The sequence below is a fragment of the Balaenoptera ricei genome, chromosome 1 (genome assembly GCF_028023285.1).
Source record: "Balaenoptera ricei isolate mBalRic1 chromosome 1, mBalRic1.hap2, whole genome shotgun sequence".
In the NCBI taxonomy this organism is placed as follows: domain Eukaryota; kingdom Metazoa; phylum Chordata; class Mammalia; order Artiodactyla; family Balaenopteridae; genus Balaenoptera; species Balaenoptera ricei.
The window spans coordinates 2,399,609-2,416,885 of NC_082639.1; the positions used below are offsets into that span (position 1 = coordinate 2,399,609).

The window sequence follows — 17,277 nt, forward strand, 5'->3', positions numbered from 1 at the left end:
GTAATGTAGTTTTCAGGGAATGGCGCCTGCGCACAAGGCGGGGTCATGCCGCCGCTTCCCGGGCCTTCAGGGTAGTGTAGTTTCGCGGGGCGGGGGGCGGCAGGGGGCCTTGATTCCCCTTCGTGGAACCCCCCAGGCGCGGACCCCCGGCGCGGCCCTCCGAGTAGGCTCCGCCCGCGGGCCCGGAGGCTTTGAGGATGTCTGCGGTGCTCCAGAAGCTCAAGAGGTTCAAGCTGCGGGCCCTGCACAACCAGAAGAAATTTGGGGTGGCGGGCAGGAGCTGCGAGGAAGTGCTGCGGAAGGCGTGCCTCCACTTGCAGGTGCCCCGGGGTCCGGGGGGCGGGGGGCCTCCGCTTGCAGGTGCTCCCCGGTCCGAGGAGCTGGGGGCCGATGGACTGGGGGCCTCTGCTTGCGGGCGCCCCGGGCCGCGTGGCGTTTGGGGTGGGGGCGAGTGTGGCCGAGCGAGCCTGCCCAGAGCACTCTTGGTGAGCTGGGAAGATGTTGGCCCGTCGTCCTGCACTGTCAGGACTGGCCGAGCTCAGGCTGCACCGAGCCTCCGTGCGTCCCCGAGTCCTGACGGTCGCTGGGAGGGGGCACTGTCCATATCCCCGGGGCGGAAAGCCTGAGCCTGACCACTGCCGACGGCCACGTGCCCGACCCCGGGCTCCATCCTGGCTCCTTACGTGGGCTGTCGTGGAGTCCACCTGTCGCCCTGTGAATCGGGCGCTAACACCCCCATTTCACAGATGAGGAAACTGAGGCACCGAGCGACTAAGCAACTTGCCATAGCCACTGAGGAACGGCCGGTGTTTAAACCCGGGTCTCGCTACGCCGGAAGCCTCTTAGCCCAGCCTCTGCGGGTGCGGGGGGCTGCAGGCGGGGGTCGGGGGAATTGGGGTCCTTCCCGGCTTCTGGGTCCTGGTGCATGGTGCCGCATCTCAGCAGATGGCCTGAGTGAAGCCTCTGCCCCAGCGCTCAGGAGCCCACCTGCTTGGGAGAAATTTGGGGAGAATAGGAGGTACTGCTTTTGTGCCTCAAAACCAGGGAGTGTGAGACATCTGGGCCCCAGGGAATTCCCATTTCCTGTGCTGCTGCAGAGGAGGCCCCCAACCTCCTCCTCTGGCTCCTCGGCCCCGTCAGAGCAGGGGGAGTTTGTAGAGAGGCCTGGGAAACTTCCCCCTTCTGACTGTGAGGGTCAGGACAGCTCTGGCCTGAGACCCAGGGACCTGGTTCCAGTGCTGGTAGGCTCAAGTGCTCCAGGGCACAGGCCGTTCCCTGCCTGGCTTCCCCTGGTGTAAAATGAAGGATTGGGCTCAGAGGCCTCTCAGAGCCCTTTGGCACGAATATTCTAGGTATTTCAGCCATTGTTCTCACCCTTACTGAATTAATTTCCTCGACTGGGCTTAGACCAGTGCTGGGGTTGTGTGTGCATGTGTGGGGTGGGGTGGGGGAGGGGAGGAGTTGCTATTGAAAATTCATAAAACTGATCGGTGTCGAGCACCAGAGGACTAAACCTCAGCAAGTTCAGAGTCCCGTGTGCTGATCACACTTCCGTGGACAGAGGCGGTGAGTCCTGCCCAGTAGGATGTTCTCCTTAACTAATTGGTGCCCAGGGAGAAACTCGAGCGGTAGGCGATGTGTCCTGACACCTGTCGGGCAATGAGCCTCGTTGATGGGGATGTGTTTACAGGCTTAGTGCAAGCAGTCAAGGGTCATTTTTGGAAACAGGCTTGGATTTTAAAGCGCCCCGGAGGAGCTCGGTTTGAAGGGTCCGAGTGGTGAATCCTGCAAAGTGGTTATCACCGTGTATGTATTTCTATGACTTTCCACATCTTAGAACGACCTACAGTAGGTGCCCTTGTTTGGACGTGCTCTGTACGTGCAGACTGCATCTCGAGCGGGATTCTTTACAGCGTAGTGGTTCCTTCTTGTTCTCTGTGAGGGCTGCAGATGGGAAGACCTCAGGTCGCCACCCCAAGACTGGGCCGCCCGAGATCCAGGAAGTAAGCATCCCACCCTGCTCTCCCCTCCCCCCCTTCTCCCCAGCTCCCCGTTCCTGGCTCCAGCCTGTGTCTCTACGAGGATGGCACGGAGCTGACTGGAGATTACTTCTGGAGTGTCCCCGACGACTCGGAGCTCGTGCTTCTCACTGCGGGGCAGACCTGGCGGGGTTGTAAGTGGCGGGGACCTTGGAGATTGGTGGGGAAGCTGGTGCGGCTTTGGAGGTGCAGAGGGCCTGCCTGGGGGTGCCAGCCCCGGGAGGGAGGGGTCCCCCGTACTCTGCACTCTGAAGGAGGAAGCCCCCGGAGGCAGAATCAGGTGGCAGAGTTGTTCATCCTTTTGTCAGGAGGCCAGTTGTCCAGCTGGGTGTTCTATGTGTCTTTTTAAGAAATTCCTTTAGTTCTATTTACATTCATTTGGAGTGTCCTGGTAACCCCTAAGGGCAGAAGGGAGGGCTTTGGGGGTGGGGGCCTGCCCAGTTTTGCGGGGAAGGCAGAGCCAGAGAGAGAGGCTGTCCTGTTCTGCTGGGCTTGGTCGAGGAAAATAATCAATAACCAATCAATAATAAGAATAGAATAGTTTTATTTGAGCCAGACTGAGGACTATAGCCCAGAAGCTCTCTTCCCAGGTTACTCTGAGAAACTGCTCCAGAGAAGCAGGGTTTTTGGCACAGTTTTATGCCTTGTCAGAACAAAGACCATTAAACAATTCAGGGATGCATTTCTCCGAGGTTTCAAAAAAAAAACCAGACCAGCACGTACACAGCGAGTCAGCATGGGCTTGGCACCTGGGAGGGAGCCTTACGATCGAAAGAGTAACCAGCATTGGTGTCCCAGGAAGAGGGGCATTTAATTTTTATTTTTAACATGGATGTTCTTTACTTCTGGTCAGTGCGCCCTTTTCGTTAATAATTCAAGCAGATGTGCAGTGTATGTTTGATCAGCCGCAAAAAGGCTGTTTTAGTTAACATCAAATTCAAGTTAACTCATGTAGAAGCCAGAACGACGTCCCTGTATCTCAATATGTAAAAATTTCTTTTATCAACTTCCTAAGGGATGGGCTGGTGGCTGATGCCGTGCTCAGTGTCTGGTCTCTGTCGGGTTTGCGGACACACCGTCCTTAGGCTCCTGTCGGGGCTGCCTTATTGGAGCAGGTGCTTTTGGAGGTGATTCTTTAGGGGGGTCTGTGCTGGATGACAAGTGCTACTCTGGAGCCATAGGCCGGTGGCCAGGCGTGTGCCCTTCCCCTGGGAGGGTCGTCTGGCCCTTGTGCAAAGGGGCTTCCATTTCAGGAGATGTTTCTGGTGCCTGGGGAAGGAAGTGGAGCTCTGAGGACCGAGGTTGTCCTATCTCCTCCGCCGAAAGGGCAGAGAGAGAAGCCCGAGAGCAGTGCAGGTGTGGCCTCGCCCCTCGGTTGGGACTCTGCTGTCAGCAGTGAAGGTGACACGTCCGCTGTGTGCTCCTAGTGGCACGCGTCCTTCCTCCTTGTGCTTCTAGAGAATGAAGTCTCAATAAAGTTGTTAGAAAAGGAAAGGAACTGCACGCTGCCTTCCAGAGCTGCGGTCCCGTCCTTCCTCCACAGCAGGGACGAGAACGGCCTCTCCAGCTCTTGGCATTGTCGCTCTTTTCATTTTAGCCATTCTGGTGGGTGTGCGATGGCGTCTGGACTTGCATTTCCCTCCCGACGGATGGTGTTGACCATCTTCTCCTGGGCTGATTTACCATCTGTAAACCTTCCTGTGAAGTGTCTTTTGTCCGTTGTCTAATGGGATGTTTTTTACGGTTGAGTTTTGTGACATTTTTCCTAATATATTCCAGATGAGTCTTTGTCAGACGTGTGGTTGACACTGATATTTTCTCCCAGTCTGTAGCTTGTCTTTTTTTTTTTTTTTTAATAAATATGTTCTTATGACCATTATGCTTTTATTTCTGTGAGAAAGATTTCTAGGAGTAGAATTGCTGAGTCAAAGAGTATATGTGTTTTTTTAAAATAAATTTATTTATTTTTTTTGGCTGCGTTGGGTCTTTGTTGCTGCACGCGGGCTTTCTCTAGTTGCGGCGAGCGGGGGCTACTCTTCATTGCAGTGCACGGGCTTCTCACTGCGGTGGCTTCTCTTGTTGTGGAGCACGGGCTCTAGGTGTGTGGGCTTCAGTAGTTGCGGCACGTGGGCTCAGTAGTTGTGGCTGTCAGGCTCTAGAGCGCAGGCTCAGTAGTTGTGGCGCACGGGCCCAGTTGCTCCGCGGCATGTGGGATCTTCCCGGACCAGGGCTCGAACCCGTGTGCCCTGCATTGGCAGGCGGATTCTCAACCACTGCGCCACCAGGGAAGTCCCTGCAGCTTGTCTTTTTGTTCTCTTAACCGCGTCTTTCATGGAGTAAAAGTTTAATTTTGATGAAATCCAACTTGTCCCTTTTTATCCTTCTACGCGTATGGCTTTGGTGTTCAGTCTGAGACCTTTTCACCAAGCTCTAGGTCTCGAAGATCTTCTCTGTCTTTCTGCGCCAGTTGCTCTGATCACGTGACTTTTCTTGGTTAGCCTGTTGAGGGTGGATCACACTGATTGACGTTTGGACCCCGAGTGGCCCCACATCCCTGGAATGACCCTCGGGACCGTGGGGCCTGTTCCTCGCATGCGTCTGGACTTCTGTTCGTAGGACGCTGTGAAGCCCTCGGTCCCGAGTGCCTGCTCGGAGGGCTTGCTGCTTTCGGGTGTGAGCTGAAAGGCCCCGGGAGCCAGCAGGGCAGTGAAGGGACGAACCTGGAGTGTGAGAGGTCTCCAGGGAGGTCGCAAGACGAGGCGATTTCACTTGGAGGAAGGAAGGCTGAGGGGAAGGGCGGCAACTCGCTTGGGTGGCTTTCGTTTTCCAAACCGTGTCCTGTGTCCTCCCCGTCTGTCCTCACACCAGCCGGGCGCGGGCAGCCAGGCCCAAGGCCCGGAACCCCGGGCTGGTGACTGTCGGGGCAGGGGTCTGGCTGGTCCCGGGGGAGGAGGTGGTGTCCCCGAGGCAGTGCTCCAAGGCCTGGTGGCCTCTGTGTTCCCTGCGGTGGCAGACGCGAGTGACATCAGCCGCTTCCTGAGCGTGTTCCAGGAGCCGCACGCAGAGCTCATCCAGGCCGCCCGGCAGCTGCTCTCGGACGAGCGGGCCCCGCTGCGGCAGAAGCTCCTGGCCGACCTGCTGGGCACCGTCAGCGAGAACATCGCGGCCGAGACCAGGGCCGAGGACGCACCGTGGTTCGAAGGTGCCTCATGGAGTCGGGCCTGGAGGGAGCGGGTGGGGAGGGCTTCCTCCGGGCCAGCTTGCTGGGACATGGGATCTGTGCCAGTTCCCAGACCCAGGGGCTCCCCAAACCCGGGGCCAGGGGCCAGGCAGCCCTGGGACTGGCCGTTTTATTTTTATTCAATTTTCATTTGTGGTCAAGCAGGCATAAGATGAAATCTACTGTCTTTACCGTTTTCAGGCGTGTAGTTCGCTGGCATTACATACATTCCCATTGTGGGCGGCATCACCACCGTCTGTTCTCAGACATTTTTATCTTCCCAGACTGAAGCTCTGCCCCCATTAAACATCACTCCCCACCCCTCCCCAGCCCCAGCCCCCAGCCTTCTTCCTGTGCCTGTGATTCTGACTCCTCCAGGGGCCTCGTATGAGTGGGATTGGGCATCTGGCTTACTTCACTCAGCATTTAACGTCTTCATGGTTCATCCATATGGAAGCAGGTGTCAGGATTCCCTTCCTCTTTGAGGCTGCGTGATATTCCATCACCTGGGTGGACCACATCTTCTTTATCCATTCACCTGGGCTGCTCCCACCTTTTGGACTGGCCTCTCAAGCCAGGCGGAGGGAGCCCTGAGCGACTGCAGCCCTCTTGGAAAAGGGGCTTGGAGGTGCCACCAGGCAGAAGCCCCTCGGTGGCCTTTGAGACGCTCCGTGCTGGTGGACCAGACTTCTCCACAAACGAACAAAATCCAGGGATAGCGTGTAGGTCCCCATTAGAACGTTTCTAGATGGAGCTGAGCAAAACGGCCCTCACCTTCCGCCCATCCTGGGAGAGCACGGGCCCTGGGCTCCAGGCGTCTTGTCTCTCCTTCCGGCAGGTTTGGAGTCCCGGTTTAGGAACAAGTCTGGCTACCTGAGATACAGCTGCGAGAGCCGGATCCGGAGCTACCTGAGAGAGGTAGGTCCACACTGGTGCCGGGTGTGCCAGGCGGGTTTAGGAAGCGGGCTCTGCTGTTGGACTCCGCTCCAGGGCCAGCGTGGATGTTGGAGGAGCGCACAGGCTGGCGTGGGTGCAGGTTCAGGAGCAGGTGCTGGTATAAGTGCTGGCGTGGGTGCTGGGGTGGGTGCTGGCGTGGGTGCAGGTTCAGGTTCAGGTGCTGGTATAAGTGCTGGGGTGGGTGCTGGGGTGGGTGCTGGCGTGGGTGCAGGTTCAGGTTCAGGTGCTGGTATAAGTGCTGGCGTGGGTGCAGGTTCAGGTTCAGGTGCTGGTATAAGTGCTGGCGTGGGTGCAGGTTCAGGTGCAGGTGCTGGTATAAGTGCTGGCGTGGGTGCTGGTTCAGGAGCAGGTGCTGGTATAAGTGCTGGCGTGGGTGCAGGTTCAGGTGCAGGTGCTGGTATAAGTGCTGGCGTGGGCGCTGGGGTGGGCGCTGGCGTGGGTGCAGGTTCAGGTGCAGGTGCTGGTATAAGTGCTGGCGTGGGTGCAGGTTCAGGTGCAGGTGCTGGTATAAGTGCTGGCGTGGGCGCTGGGGTGGGCGCTGGCGTGGGTGCAGGTTCAGGTGCAGGTGCTGGTATAAGTGCTGGCGTGGGTGCAGGTTCAGGGGCAGGTGCTGGTATAAGTGCTGGCGTGGGCGCTGGCGTGGGTGCAGGTTCAGGGGCAGGTGCTGCTGTGGATGCCAGTCTGGGTGCAGGTGGACGTGAGCCAGCAGTGGATGGGCCGCTTGCCCGGGGAGCCCCCCGCACGGCCGACCTCTGGCTTCCCCCTGTCAGAGCTCAAGCTGGGTCCGGGGTTGCAGACTTTGCCTCCCTGCACTCTCCGTGAACTCTCCCTACGGGCTGTGAGTAGAACCCACCTTCGAACGCCTTCATCCGTCCGGCGGTTCAGTTTCGACCTGAGCTCATCCCAAGTAGCCGTCTCCGTCCACCGTTAGCTTGGATGGACGCCCACATGGTGGGTGGGGAGGGGCAGCCGCTCTTCTGTCCCCAGCGCTGCCGTTGACTTTCCCGCCTGTGCGAGGCGCAGCTGTCTGACCTCCAAGAAGCAGCAGGAGGGGCTCCGAGTCTTGGTGGGTCCAGGCTCTGACTCTGGGCTCCCCTCCGGGAGGCGTGAGCAGCAGGTGGATACAGGTTTAGAGCCGAAACGCTCCCGATGGAGACGCACTTCACCTCCGAGGAGAAACGGGTCCTCGGGCCCAGTGCGCTCTGTCCCGCTGCCTTTCAGCAGGGAGGTGGCCCAGCTGACAGATGGCCTGCAGCAGGGCAGGCCGCGGGGGTGCTGGTGCCTGTGGTGCCTCGGGGGTGCGTTGCCCCCTCTCTGGAGGATAACCTGGGTGCTTGACCGGCCCCGAGGCTGGGTTCTGGGAGGCTCTCTTCCACCCTTCATGGGAGGACAGGCGGCAGGGGGTGGGTTTGGGGACAGTGGCAGGCAGGGGTCCTCAGAGAACCAGCGCTGGAGCCCGGGGCTGGGCTGGGCGCTCCCCGCAGAGGCCCGTGGGCGCTGTTGCCCCTGTGCTGCGTGGCTGGACGTCAGCCGTGGGGCGTCTTGTTCGTCCTTTGCAGGCACCCCCCCACCCCTCACCTGCACCTGGCCTCACGTGGGGGCTGCAGAACTGCCCACACGCGCTCCGTTGAGATCCCCTCACACAGAAGGAAACCTCAGGACTGGGGTGTCTGAGGTCCTGGGGCCTGGTCCAGCTCCCCCTCTCCCCCTGCCCCCCATCTCTGCCTGAAAGTGGCCACCCTCGGGCTCCTTCTGTTGCCGAGGACGCGCTCCCCGCGCTGGCTGGCGGGCGTCTCCAGGTCATCCTTCCCAGCCCCTGCTGGGTGCAGCCCCCTGTCCGGTGATGACCCGTCTGCTGCCCTGCTGTCGCTCCCACTGGGCCAGGCGGTCTCCTCGCTTCTGCCCAGTGCTCAGTGTGGGCCCGGGTGTGCCCATGGGTGCCAGTCTCCACCTGCGCCCCAGTGGGCGGCAGTGCGCTGGTCACTCCTCACCTGCACACTTCCTCTCGGGTTTCTTGCTGCTAAGCAGTGGGCAGTGCTTGGGGGACAGGGCGGCCAAGATGCCTGGAGCTTGAGTTCTTATCTGATTGTGACCAAAGCTCCAACTCATGGGCCCAGGGAAATTTCCCAGGGTCAGACAGGCACAGTCAGTGTGAGCTCAGACCCCCGACCTCAGGGCCACGCTGGGACCCCAGGGGGCGGGGGCTGGATCCCCGACCTCAGGGCCGTGCTGGGACCCCAGGGGGCGGGGGCCGGATCCCCAACATCAGGGCCACGCTGGGACCCCAGGGGGTGGGGGCCAGACCCCCGACCTCAGGGCTGTGCTGGAAGCCCAGGGGACGGGGGCCAGACCCTCGACCTCAGGGCTGTGCTGGAAGCCCAGGGGTCGGGGGCCGGATCCCCAACCTCAGGGCCACGCTGGGACCCCAGGGGGTGGGGGCCAGACCCCCGACCTCAGGGCTGTGCTGGAAGCCCAGGGGGCGGGGGCCAGATCCCCGACCTCAGGGCCACGCTGGAAGCCCAGGGGGCGGGGGCCAGATCCCCAACCTCAGGGCCACGCTGGGACCCCAGGGGGCGGGGGCCAGATCCCCGACCTCAGGGCCACGCTGGGACCCCAGGGGGCGGGGGCTCTGAGGGCTGTGGCGTTGGTGGGCCGGGACCCCGGCGGCGGTGGGTTTTTGGGCGCATGGCCAGCGTTCAGCGATGCCTCTGCCTCTTCCAGGTGACGTCTGGCGCCTCCCTGGTTGTCACGGAGGCTCGGGAGGAGTACCTGCGGGTCGTGGGCGCCATGTGCCAGAAGCTCCAGGCCGCCCGCTACAACAGCAGCTACTTCGACAGGGGGGCGAAGGCCAGCCGCCGGCTCTGCACGCCTGAAGGCTGGTTCTCCTGCCAGGTGAGCCATGAGCGTGTGCCCCGGGCCACCCCGGCCAAGGCCTGGTGAGCTGGGGCAGCCCTCGGGTGTCAGCTCACATGGGGTGAGGGAGGGTCTCAGCCAGTGGCTCCCAGACGTAAGTGGTGTCAGAACCCCCTGGAGGGCTCGTGAGCCCCTGGGCCCCTCCCGGGGCTTCTGTTCCAGCAGCTCTGGTGAGGCCTGAGAGCCTGCATTTGTGACACGTTCCCCAGGGGTGCTGGTTCAGGGCCCTCGCTTGAGAACCGCTTTGGCGGGCGGGGGCGGCAGGACACAGCTGCTCATGAGCCGAGACCCCACCGTGGTGTGAGAGGAGGGATGGCATTCGTTTGGGTGGCTGATGTGTGTTTTGCTCCCCTGGGAAAGCCTGGATGAGGGAGCATCCGGATTTCAGGGTGGTGGCTGGACGTGACATTTCGGGCTCTGGCTGGGCTTGGCACCGTGGTGGGTGGCATCAGCTGGAAGCAGCGTTATGAGCTGTGGAGACAGCTAAGGGCACATCTTGCTCTTTGCAAGCTGTACGTCGCACTTCCAGTAAAATCCCCTCCTGCCGCTGGCGCTGGGCCCAGAGTGGGCGGGGGGGGCGCGGCCTCCCTCCCACAGGCCCCCATGCCTCTGCCCCCACCAGGCAGCCCCTCCCAAGTGTGACGGGCCCTGAGCATCCAAACGCCGCTCCTTCCCAACTGGCTTCACGTCACACCTCACACACAACTGACCTCTCCCTCGGGGGGGGTGTGACTGGAGCCTGGCAGTGAGTGTGGCGGGGACAGAGACCAGACCCTTCACCCCGGCCTGGGCAGGCTCTGGGTCAAAGGCCTCTAAGCGAGTCGGGTGGTAGGCTTCCTGCGGGGCGGCTGTGAGGGCCCTCGGGGGCCGGAGTGGGGCTGGGGGCTTCAGGCAGGAGGAGATGTTTTCACACGTCTCCGAGGCCCAGCCTGTGCAGGGTCTCCGGGAAATGCTGGGAAGCCGTGGAGGAGACAGGAGGGGAGCAGTCGTGTGATGGGAGCAGCGTGGGGAAGCTGGCGTCCCAAACGGCCAGTAGGCTCACTTGTCGCCTTCGCAGACGCAGCGCATCACCCCGGGGTCATGAGGGAACGGGGTGCCGTTCCAGGGCAGCATGCTTTACCTCCTGAGCAGAGACTGTTTATCGGGGCCTGACCCCCGCCGAGGGGTGCCTCCGTCGCGGGTGGAGCGGCAGTGAGACGGTCCTTGGCTTCGTGGCCTTTACCTTCTCTCTTTCGGCCCAGGGTCCCTTTGACGTGGACGACTGTGCTTCCAGACACTCCATCAACCCCTACAGTAACAGGGAGAGCCGCGTCCTCTTTAGCACCTGGAACCTGGACCACGTGTGAGTGCGTGGGGCTGAAGGCCACAACCGCAGGCCCGGAGCGCCTGCGACCTGGCCCTGCCCGGCTTCCGCGGCGGGCGGGCTGCCTGGTGCGCCACGTGCCCGGCGCACGCGTCACGGACCCACGGACGTCGTGGGCGTGTGGCGCGGAAGGGGCTGCCGGGAGCGTGCGGTGCGGACGCTCCTGAGCTGCGGGGCGGGTGTCACTCGGCGCGGTGGGCTCAGATCCCCGAACGCACCTGTGCGACCCCGCGCGTCCCCGCCCGCCGCCAGCGCCCACCTGTGCAGCTGTGTGGGGTCCCTGCCTCGCCCAGGGAGCCGGAGCTCTGCGTTGTGACGTGTAGGGCGTTTCCTGCTTCAACCAGGGTGAGCAAGTCTTGGCCGGCAGGATCATTTTATGGGTGTATTAGCTCATTCTTCAAAAAAAGTGCAGAAATGGAAAATTTTATTATTTTAACTGAGATGCTTTTCTTGTTGAGCCCTGAACAACGTGGGGTTTGAACTGCATGGGTCCACGTATACGTGGAGTTTTCAGTAGGAAATACTGCAGTACTGCTCCATCCACGTTGGTTGACTCGGCGGATACTGAGCCGCGGACACGAAGGAACCCTGCGCGCAGAGGGCCTCCTGGAAAGTTACACGTGGAGTTTTGCCCGCGTGGGGTGCTGGCTCCTAACGTCCCCTGTCTCCCGTCCTGTGTGTTGCCGGGTTGCTCTCCAGGGTGGTCCCACCGACACCCTCACCGGCTGTGAGTTCACGCGCCCCAGGCTTCACCACCTCTTGGTATCAGTACTCTTTTTGCGTTCTCCCAGTCTGATGGGTGAGAAGCAGATTCTCCTGTTACAGTTCATTTGCCTGGTCACTAGGAAGGTTGAATGTCCGTGTGTTTATTGGCCGTTTGTGTTCTGTGAAGTGGCTCTTGCTTCCTCTGCTCATGTTTTACTGGGCTTTGGTTTTCTAATTAATTTGTAGGAATTCTTTACACGTCCTGGTTACTGATTCTTTGGTAGCTCTTTGTGTTACAGGTATGTTTTTACAGTTTGGGCTTGTCTTTCGCGTCTGGCATGTCTTTGATTGTGACGGGTTTAAATTCCAGTGTACTGAGACGTATCTCTTTTTTTTGTGTGAAATCCTTCCCTTCCTGTATCATGAAGATATCCTAGTTTTTCTCTCCTGGTTGGCTGCGCTGTTTCTGACCTGCCTGGAGCACCCCAAGATGATCTCGGGGCTCCAGGCCATCTGCCTGCTCCTGTCTTTTCACGGCCCACTAGGGGCCACCGCCAGCGTCTGAGGAGGGAAACCGCGGGCCTGGAAGAGAACACGGATGAAGCAGCAGCGTGCATGCCAGGCCCTGAGTCATGTCCCCTGAAACGTGCCAGTTACGTTGCCGCTCTTCTTCTAAATACACATACGTCCACATAGATGCACGCACCTGGCTTTTAATTTAAGATGCAGTTTTGACAGCAGGCAGCCGGGGTTTGAAAACACTGGTCTGATTGTTTCCCTGAGATGTGGCCACAGGCCCACCCCGACTCTGGTGGGGCTGAAGCCACAAGCCACGTGTTTAAATAGTTAAACACTAAAGAGTAACAAACCCTCAGTACAGCACGTGCTGTCCTCCTGCCCTGGACCGTGTCGCCGCGGCCCAGACCAGGTTCCTGGTCCCAGTCGGCGGACTTCTCAGGGCTCCGGGACGTGGCTACAGTGGCCTGCAGTCCGCAGCCTGCCCTCTTCTCTCACCCCTCGGGCCCCCTCGCACCACGAGGGCTGCACGTACGGGGGCGCAGCCTGTCCTGGGAGGACGTCCTGCGCCTGAGTTCCGGGCGTGTGGGCTGGGCGGCGGGGCAGGGGTCCTGTTCCCCGAGGGCTAAGGGCGCCTCCTCCAACACCCGGTGTTGTGAGAAGTCTTCCTGTCTGGGACCAGCGCTTCCCTCCCTCCCTTCAGAACCGTCCTCGGCCTTTTCCTTAACTTCATACATTTGGCTTTTATTTTTTATCCCTTCTTTCTACTTTTTGGGGTTTCTTCTTGCTTATTAGTTAATTTGCATCTCTCCTGTTTTCTATCATGTACATTTCAGGCTATCAGCTTCAGCTTTAGCTACCGCCTGTGAGTTGGGTAATTTTATTGTTGTTCAGGTGTAAGGATTCTGTCATTTCCATCGTGATTTTATCGCTGCTCCGTGAACTGGTTAGAAGTGGGCATTTGTGTTCAGTTGCTGCCGGATTCCTAGCTGCCTCTCTCGGTGCCCGCTCGCTGCTGTGGCCGCTCACGCCTCCTCTCAGCCTCAGTGGCGGGGGCGTGAGTGCGAGTGGCCTCAGACCCGCGTGGCCTCAGACCTGCGTGGCTGGATTTAAGCTGCTCTGCCGGCTTTCCGCCCCTTTCTTGTCGACCTTGACGTGTCTCCAGGTTTGGGTGAGTGTCCCACTGGCCGTGTTATTGCTCTTGTTCCCGTGGGGTCCGAGATGGTCCCGTCAGAGCTGACGGCTGCCGTCCTCTGCCTGTGTGGTGACGGCCGTGCTCCCCGTCGGCATCGGGCTCTGCCAGGTCACTGGTGTGGGCACGTCCCCAGCGTCTTTCAGCTGCCGGGACAGCGTCTGGCCACTGTGGCCATTCACCCAGTGTTGGCTGAATAAATAGGAAATGTGTTTGGACTTCTGTAGCCCTCTCTTCTGGGTTCCCAGTCACCGTTCCAGTTCTTCCCTTTTGGGTCTCCTTTGTGCTTTCTGTGGGTTTAACCGAGTTTTCCTTTTCCCTTGCCCATCACCCCACCCTTCGGTGGTTTGGGAAATAGATGTCTGCTGGTGTTCCCTTAGTGAGGCCCCTGAGTGAAGCACATCAGAAGCAGATTCGCATCTCCCTTGCCCCGAGGCCCCGTGGAGTCACCTTGGTGTCACCCCCTCTGCTCACCGTGAGCCCTGCACAAAGTGTGGGCGTGTTCCCGGGGTGGGTCCTCGCTTACGCTCACCCACAGATCACATGGCACTCAGGCTCACTCCCTGTCGACAGTGAGGGTCAGGGGGTCGTAGAAAGGCCCTGAGCGCTTGCTGAGCTGACGTGACTCCAGGCCGGCGGCCCCTCGGCCCGCAGTGCTTTGGAGACACGCCGCCTCACCTTCTGGCGTCTGTTCACAAGACTGCCGTCAGTCTCCTCTGCCTTTTCTGTGGCAGCTTTAGGCTTTCCCTTTCTCTCTGAAAATGATGCGTATCTAGTACAGATCTCTGTTTTAAATTCTGACCGGGACTTGTATTCTCTGCTCTGAAGACGTGTCTGTCTTTAATTTTGGGAAGCTCTTGAGCGTTGATTCTCTGACTCCCCCTCACAGACCTGGACCAGCTCCTTCTGTCCTCCTCGTGCTGCGTCTGCTCTTACACATTCCCTTTCCCGGGGACTTCCTGCCACGGACTGAACTGTGCCCCCCAAATTCATGTGCTGAAGCCCTAACCCCAGGGTGACTGTGTCTGGGGATAGGCTCTTCAGGAGGTGATTAAGGGTAAATGAGGTTGGAAGGGGGGATCTGATGGGACTGATCTGATAGGACTGTGGTCTCATAAGAAGAGAGGGCTCGCTGTCCACCATGTGAGGACGCAGCGAGGGGGCAGCCGTCTGCGAGCCAGGAAGACACTTCTCAGCAGAACCCAACCACGCTGGCCCTCTGGTCTCAGAATCCCAGCCTCCAGAATGGTGAGAAAACTGATTTCTGTTCTTTAAGCCGCCCAGTCTATGGTATTTTGTGACGGTGGTCCGAGCTGACTAATAACACTTCCTATACATTCAGTTCACGCATTCTCTCTTCAGCTCTGATGCCATTCAGTCTGTGTATTCAGCACTGAGTACATATTTCCTTTCTACAAGTGCTTTTGGGTTATTTTTAAAAAACACGCCTCTTCACGCCAGTCTGCTTTCATTATTATTTTTATTTCATTTTTATTTTAAATACACTTATTTTATGGTTGTGTGCAGAGAGAGGTCTGGCCTTTGCCCGTGACCCCTGGGAGGTCACCTCTGAGCCCTCGGAGTGTGCTGCCTGCTAGTGTCTCTGTTTGCCTGGGGCCGGGGGTCACTGGACAGCCTAACAGTGTGACTAAGGTGGGGGGTTTGGGTCACGTGGTTTCAGCTTGCCCTCTGCGGGTGCTGGGGATGAGGTCAGCCTGTGGGTGGTCAGCTGTGCCCACATGGCGGAGCCCCAGTAAAGACTCTGGACGCCGAGGCTCAGGGAGCGACCCTGTGTGCTGATTCTCCATGTGTGTCGTCACCACCACTGCTGGGAGCACTGTCCACAACTCCCTGGGGAGAGGACGGCCGCAGCTGCCCTGGACTCCCCGCCCTGTGTGTCCCGAACCTTGGATGATTTTAATTTGCATGCTTTCATGGTTGTAAACCGTAACTGTAAGTGTGAAGGCTCTCGGGGCCTTCCGAGTCCTTTCAGCGAACTGTGGACCCTGAGGGTGGTCTCGGGGCCCTGAGCTCTGCAGTTGGCGGCAGAGGGAGTGGTCTGTGTAAGATCCCTGGGGGTTCTGGGGGCGCCGCAGTTGGCTACATCCTCCTGTGCATTGCAGCGCATTCCTTGTGCTTTGTGCGTGTCTGGGCTGTGAGTTCGTCCTCGGTGGGAGGTGTCTGCAGATGGCCCGTGTGTCCCCACCGAGCGGTTCTGCATGTTTCCACCAGGTGCCCGGGGCTTTCAGTAGGCCTTCCTTGCTTGCGGGTTCCCTACCACGTGCAGTGTAAAGTTGGACATGTGAGAGGTGGGCTGAGGGTCCTGGTTTTCCATGTGACTGGAGGACGGTCACACTAGTGGTGCCCTGTGACCAGCACCTGCCGGGTGTCCTTACCTCGTCCCCCCACTGCATCAAGCAGACGGGAACCCGGGGGTGCCTGGCAAGGGCTCGCACATTCACCACGCCGGGGAGCCTGACTTGGCCTCCTGGAGGATGAAAGACCCCGCGGGGAGAAGGGCCAGCCCCTGGCCAACCCCCCAGCAGAGTGCAGCCCCGTGACTGGGCCAGGCCAACCCACAGAACCGCTAGGTTTTGGGGGGCTGGTTATGCAGCAGTTGGTAATTGATGCAGAGGCTTTTCCTTCCCCTCCCAAAGCCATGGATCCCGGCAGCACCTGTTCCTCCCCTAATGGCTGGGGTGGGAATCTCGGCCCACCCCTCCTGGCTCTTGAGGGCCCCTGGGGCCTCCATCAGGACCGGAACCCCGGTGCGCTGTGGAGTGGAGCTCAGTCCTGTGGCCCAGCATTGGTTTCTGTGTCTGCAGAGGGGAGCCGCCTTCTTTCTTTTACTCTCAGCTACTTATTTATCGTTACTCACCTTTTCTGTGTCATGGGGCACAGGATTCTATGTGCCGGCTTAGTTGCCGCCAGCCCCCCGTGCTGTGCTGTTTCCAATTCCATCTTGTCAAGTTTACAAGCTTCTAGGCTGGTTACTTAGGTCTTTGGAACTGTTGTTTATAAGTGAAAGCAGTTCACACAAAGATAACATCACGATCGTTTTAAGTGGACACACATATGCGTATAAAAGTACAGGATGAAATTTGGAAAGACAAATGTCAGACCCTTAATAGTGATCGTCTCTGGGAAGGGAAGGCGGGAAATGAGAGCGAAGGCTGTAGTTGGAGGTGACTTTAGCTTTATTTGTAAGATTCTATTTAAAAACGTTCGTACAGTATCATGTAATTTTTTGGTAAGTCTGCACATAGCTAAAGTGTGAACCAAGGAAGCCAAGTTGTTGGTCAGTGAGTGTGATGGGACTACGTACGGTTGGCTCTCATTTTTCTCTGTGTACTTTTCAGTATTTAAAAAAATACGCACTACCTACTTTTATTTACTGTTTTTATTTTTTTAATTTGGCTGTGCCGCGCAGCTTGTGGGATCTTAGTTCCCCGACCAGGGATTGAACTCGCACCCTCAGCAGTGAAAGCGCCGAGTCCTAACCACTGGACCGCCAGGGAAGTCCCCCATCTACCTGTAAAATGTGAGAAGCCCGGGTGGCCGGCATCAGGCTCTGCCAGGCTGGCTGGCCCGGCGGGCGTGGCCGCGTGCGGCGATGGCACCCCCGCCAGCCTGTGGAGGGATGTCCCCAGTGCTCGTTCGATGGCCACAGGGTGAGCCCCTTTCAGCGCCCGCCCTGCTCTGTCTGGGACGGCCTGAGTGCAGTTCCTCTGCCGAGTTTAACCATCTCCACCTGTCTCTCCTGGAAGCAGCCAAACCTTGATGGATGTCTCAGCCGAGTAGACACCACATTCAACCATCTCTGTGGTTTAACAGAAAACGAGGCCTGGCAGGTGCCTGGGGGATTGTGACAGATTGTGACAGCAGAGACGACGTCTCTAACCTTGCTTTGCAGAATAGAAAAGAAGCGCACGGTCGTCCCCACGCTGGCCGCGGCCATCCACGACGCCGAGGGGAGAGAAGTAGACTGGGAGTACTTCTACCGCCTGCTCTTCACCTCTGAGAACCTCAAGTTAGTCCACATCGCCTGCCACAAGAAGACCACCCACAGGCTCCACTGCGACCCCAGCAGGGTCTACCGAGCCCCGGCGGTGCCCCGGAGGAAGCGGCCTGCTCGCCAGCGCCCTTGATGCAGCCCGGACAGCACATGCGTCCTTCCAACAGGTGCTACTTTTTTTTTTTTTTTTTTGCCACTCCAATATTCCCGGAAAACTCTTGAAAAAAATCTCCCTACAGATTCTGGTTTGAGCACATTTCTGGAGCTGTTTTCCGACCTCTGCAAGCCCAGCTGCCAGAGGACAATTCTGGTGGCTCCCGGGACACCCGGGGTCAGGAGTGGCCTCCCTCCGGCTTC

General features: G+C 59.0%; 1 protein-coding gene across 5 annotated transcripts; it reads left to right on the forward strand.

Annotated features, from left to right (window-relative positions):
* The first annotated feature begins 3 nt into the window (after window positions 1-3).
* On the forward strand, window positions 4-17,116 carry DFFB (DNA fragmentation factor subunit beta). 5 transcript variants are annotated; one of them, XR_009499045.1, is made up of 8 exons: window positions 4-320; window positions 2,047-2,173; window positions 5,053-5,241; window positions 6,098-6,177; window positions 8,938-9,108; window positions 10,371-10,471; window positions 14,008-14,153; window positions 16,336-16,903. XR_009499045.1 is itself a non-coding variant. In XM_059904595.1 (7 exons), the coding sequence occupies exons 1-7, from the start codon at window positions 198-200 to the stop codon at window positions 17,051-17,053; spliced, it is 1,026 nt and encodes a 341-aa protein (XP_059760578.1). In that variant the 5' UTR covers window positions 4-197; the 3' UTR covers window positions 17,054-17,116. The 5 variants fall into 5 exon arrangements, 2 of the variants coding, with proteins under 2 accessions (XP_059760578.1, XP_059760659.1); XR_009499042.1 differs by lacking the exon at window positions 14,008-14,153 and having other exon boundaries at window positions 16,336-16,576; window positions 16,676-16,903; XR_009499047.1 differs by having other exon boundaries at window positions 16,819-16,897.
* The last annotated feature ends 161 nt before the right edge of the window (window positions 17,117-17,277 follow it).

What these genes read in the sequence shown, in the direction of transcription:
- DFFB (XM_059904595.1), top strand. Translation starts at nt 198, where the DNA reads ATGTCTGCGGTGCTCCAGAAGCTCAAGAGGTTCAAGCTGCGGGCCCTG. An exon ending in TCCGGAGCTACCTGAGAGAG is followed by an intron (nt 6,178 to 8,937) that starts GTAGGTCCACAC and finishes TGCCTCTTCCAG; the next exon opens with GTGACGTCTGGCGCCTCCCT. An exon ending in AAGGCTGGTTCTCCTGCCAG is followed by an intron (nt 9,109 to 10,370) that starts GTGAGCCATGAG and finishes CTTTCGGCCCAG; the next exon opens with GGTCCCTTTGACGTGGACGA.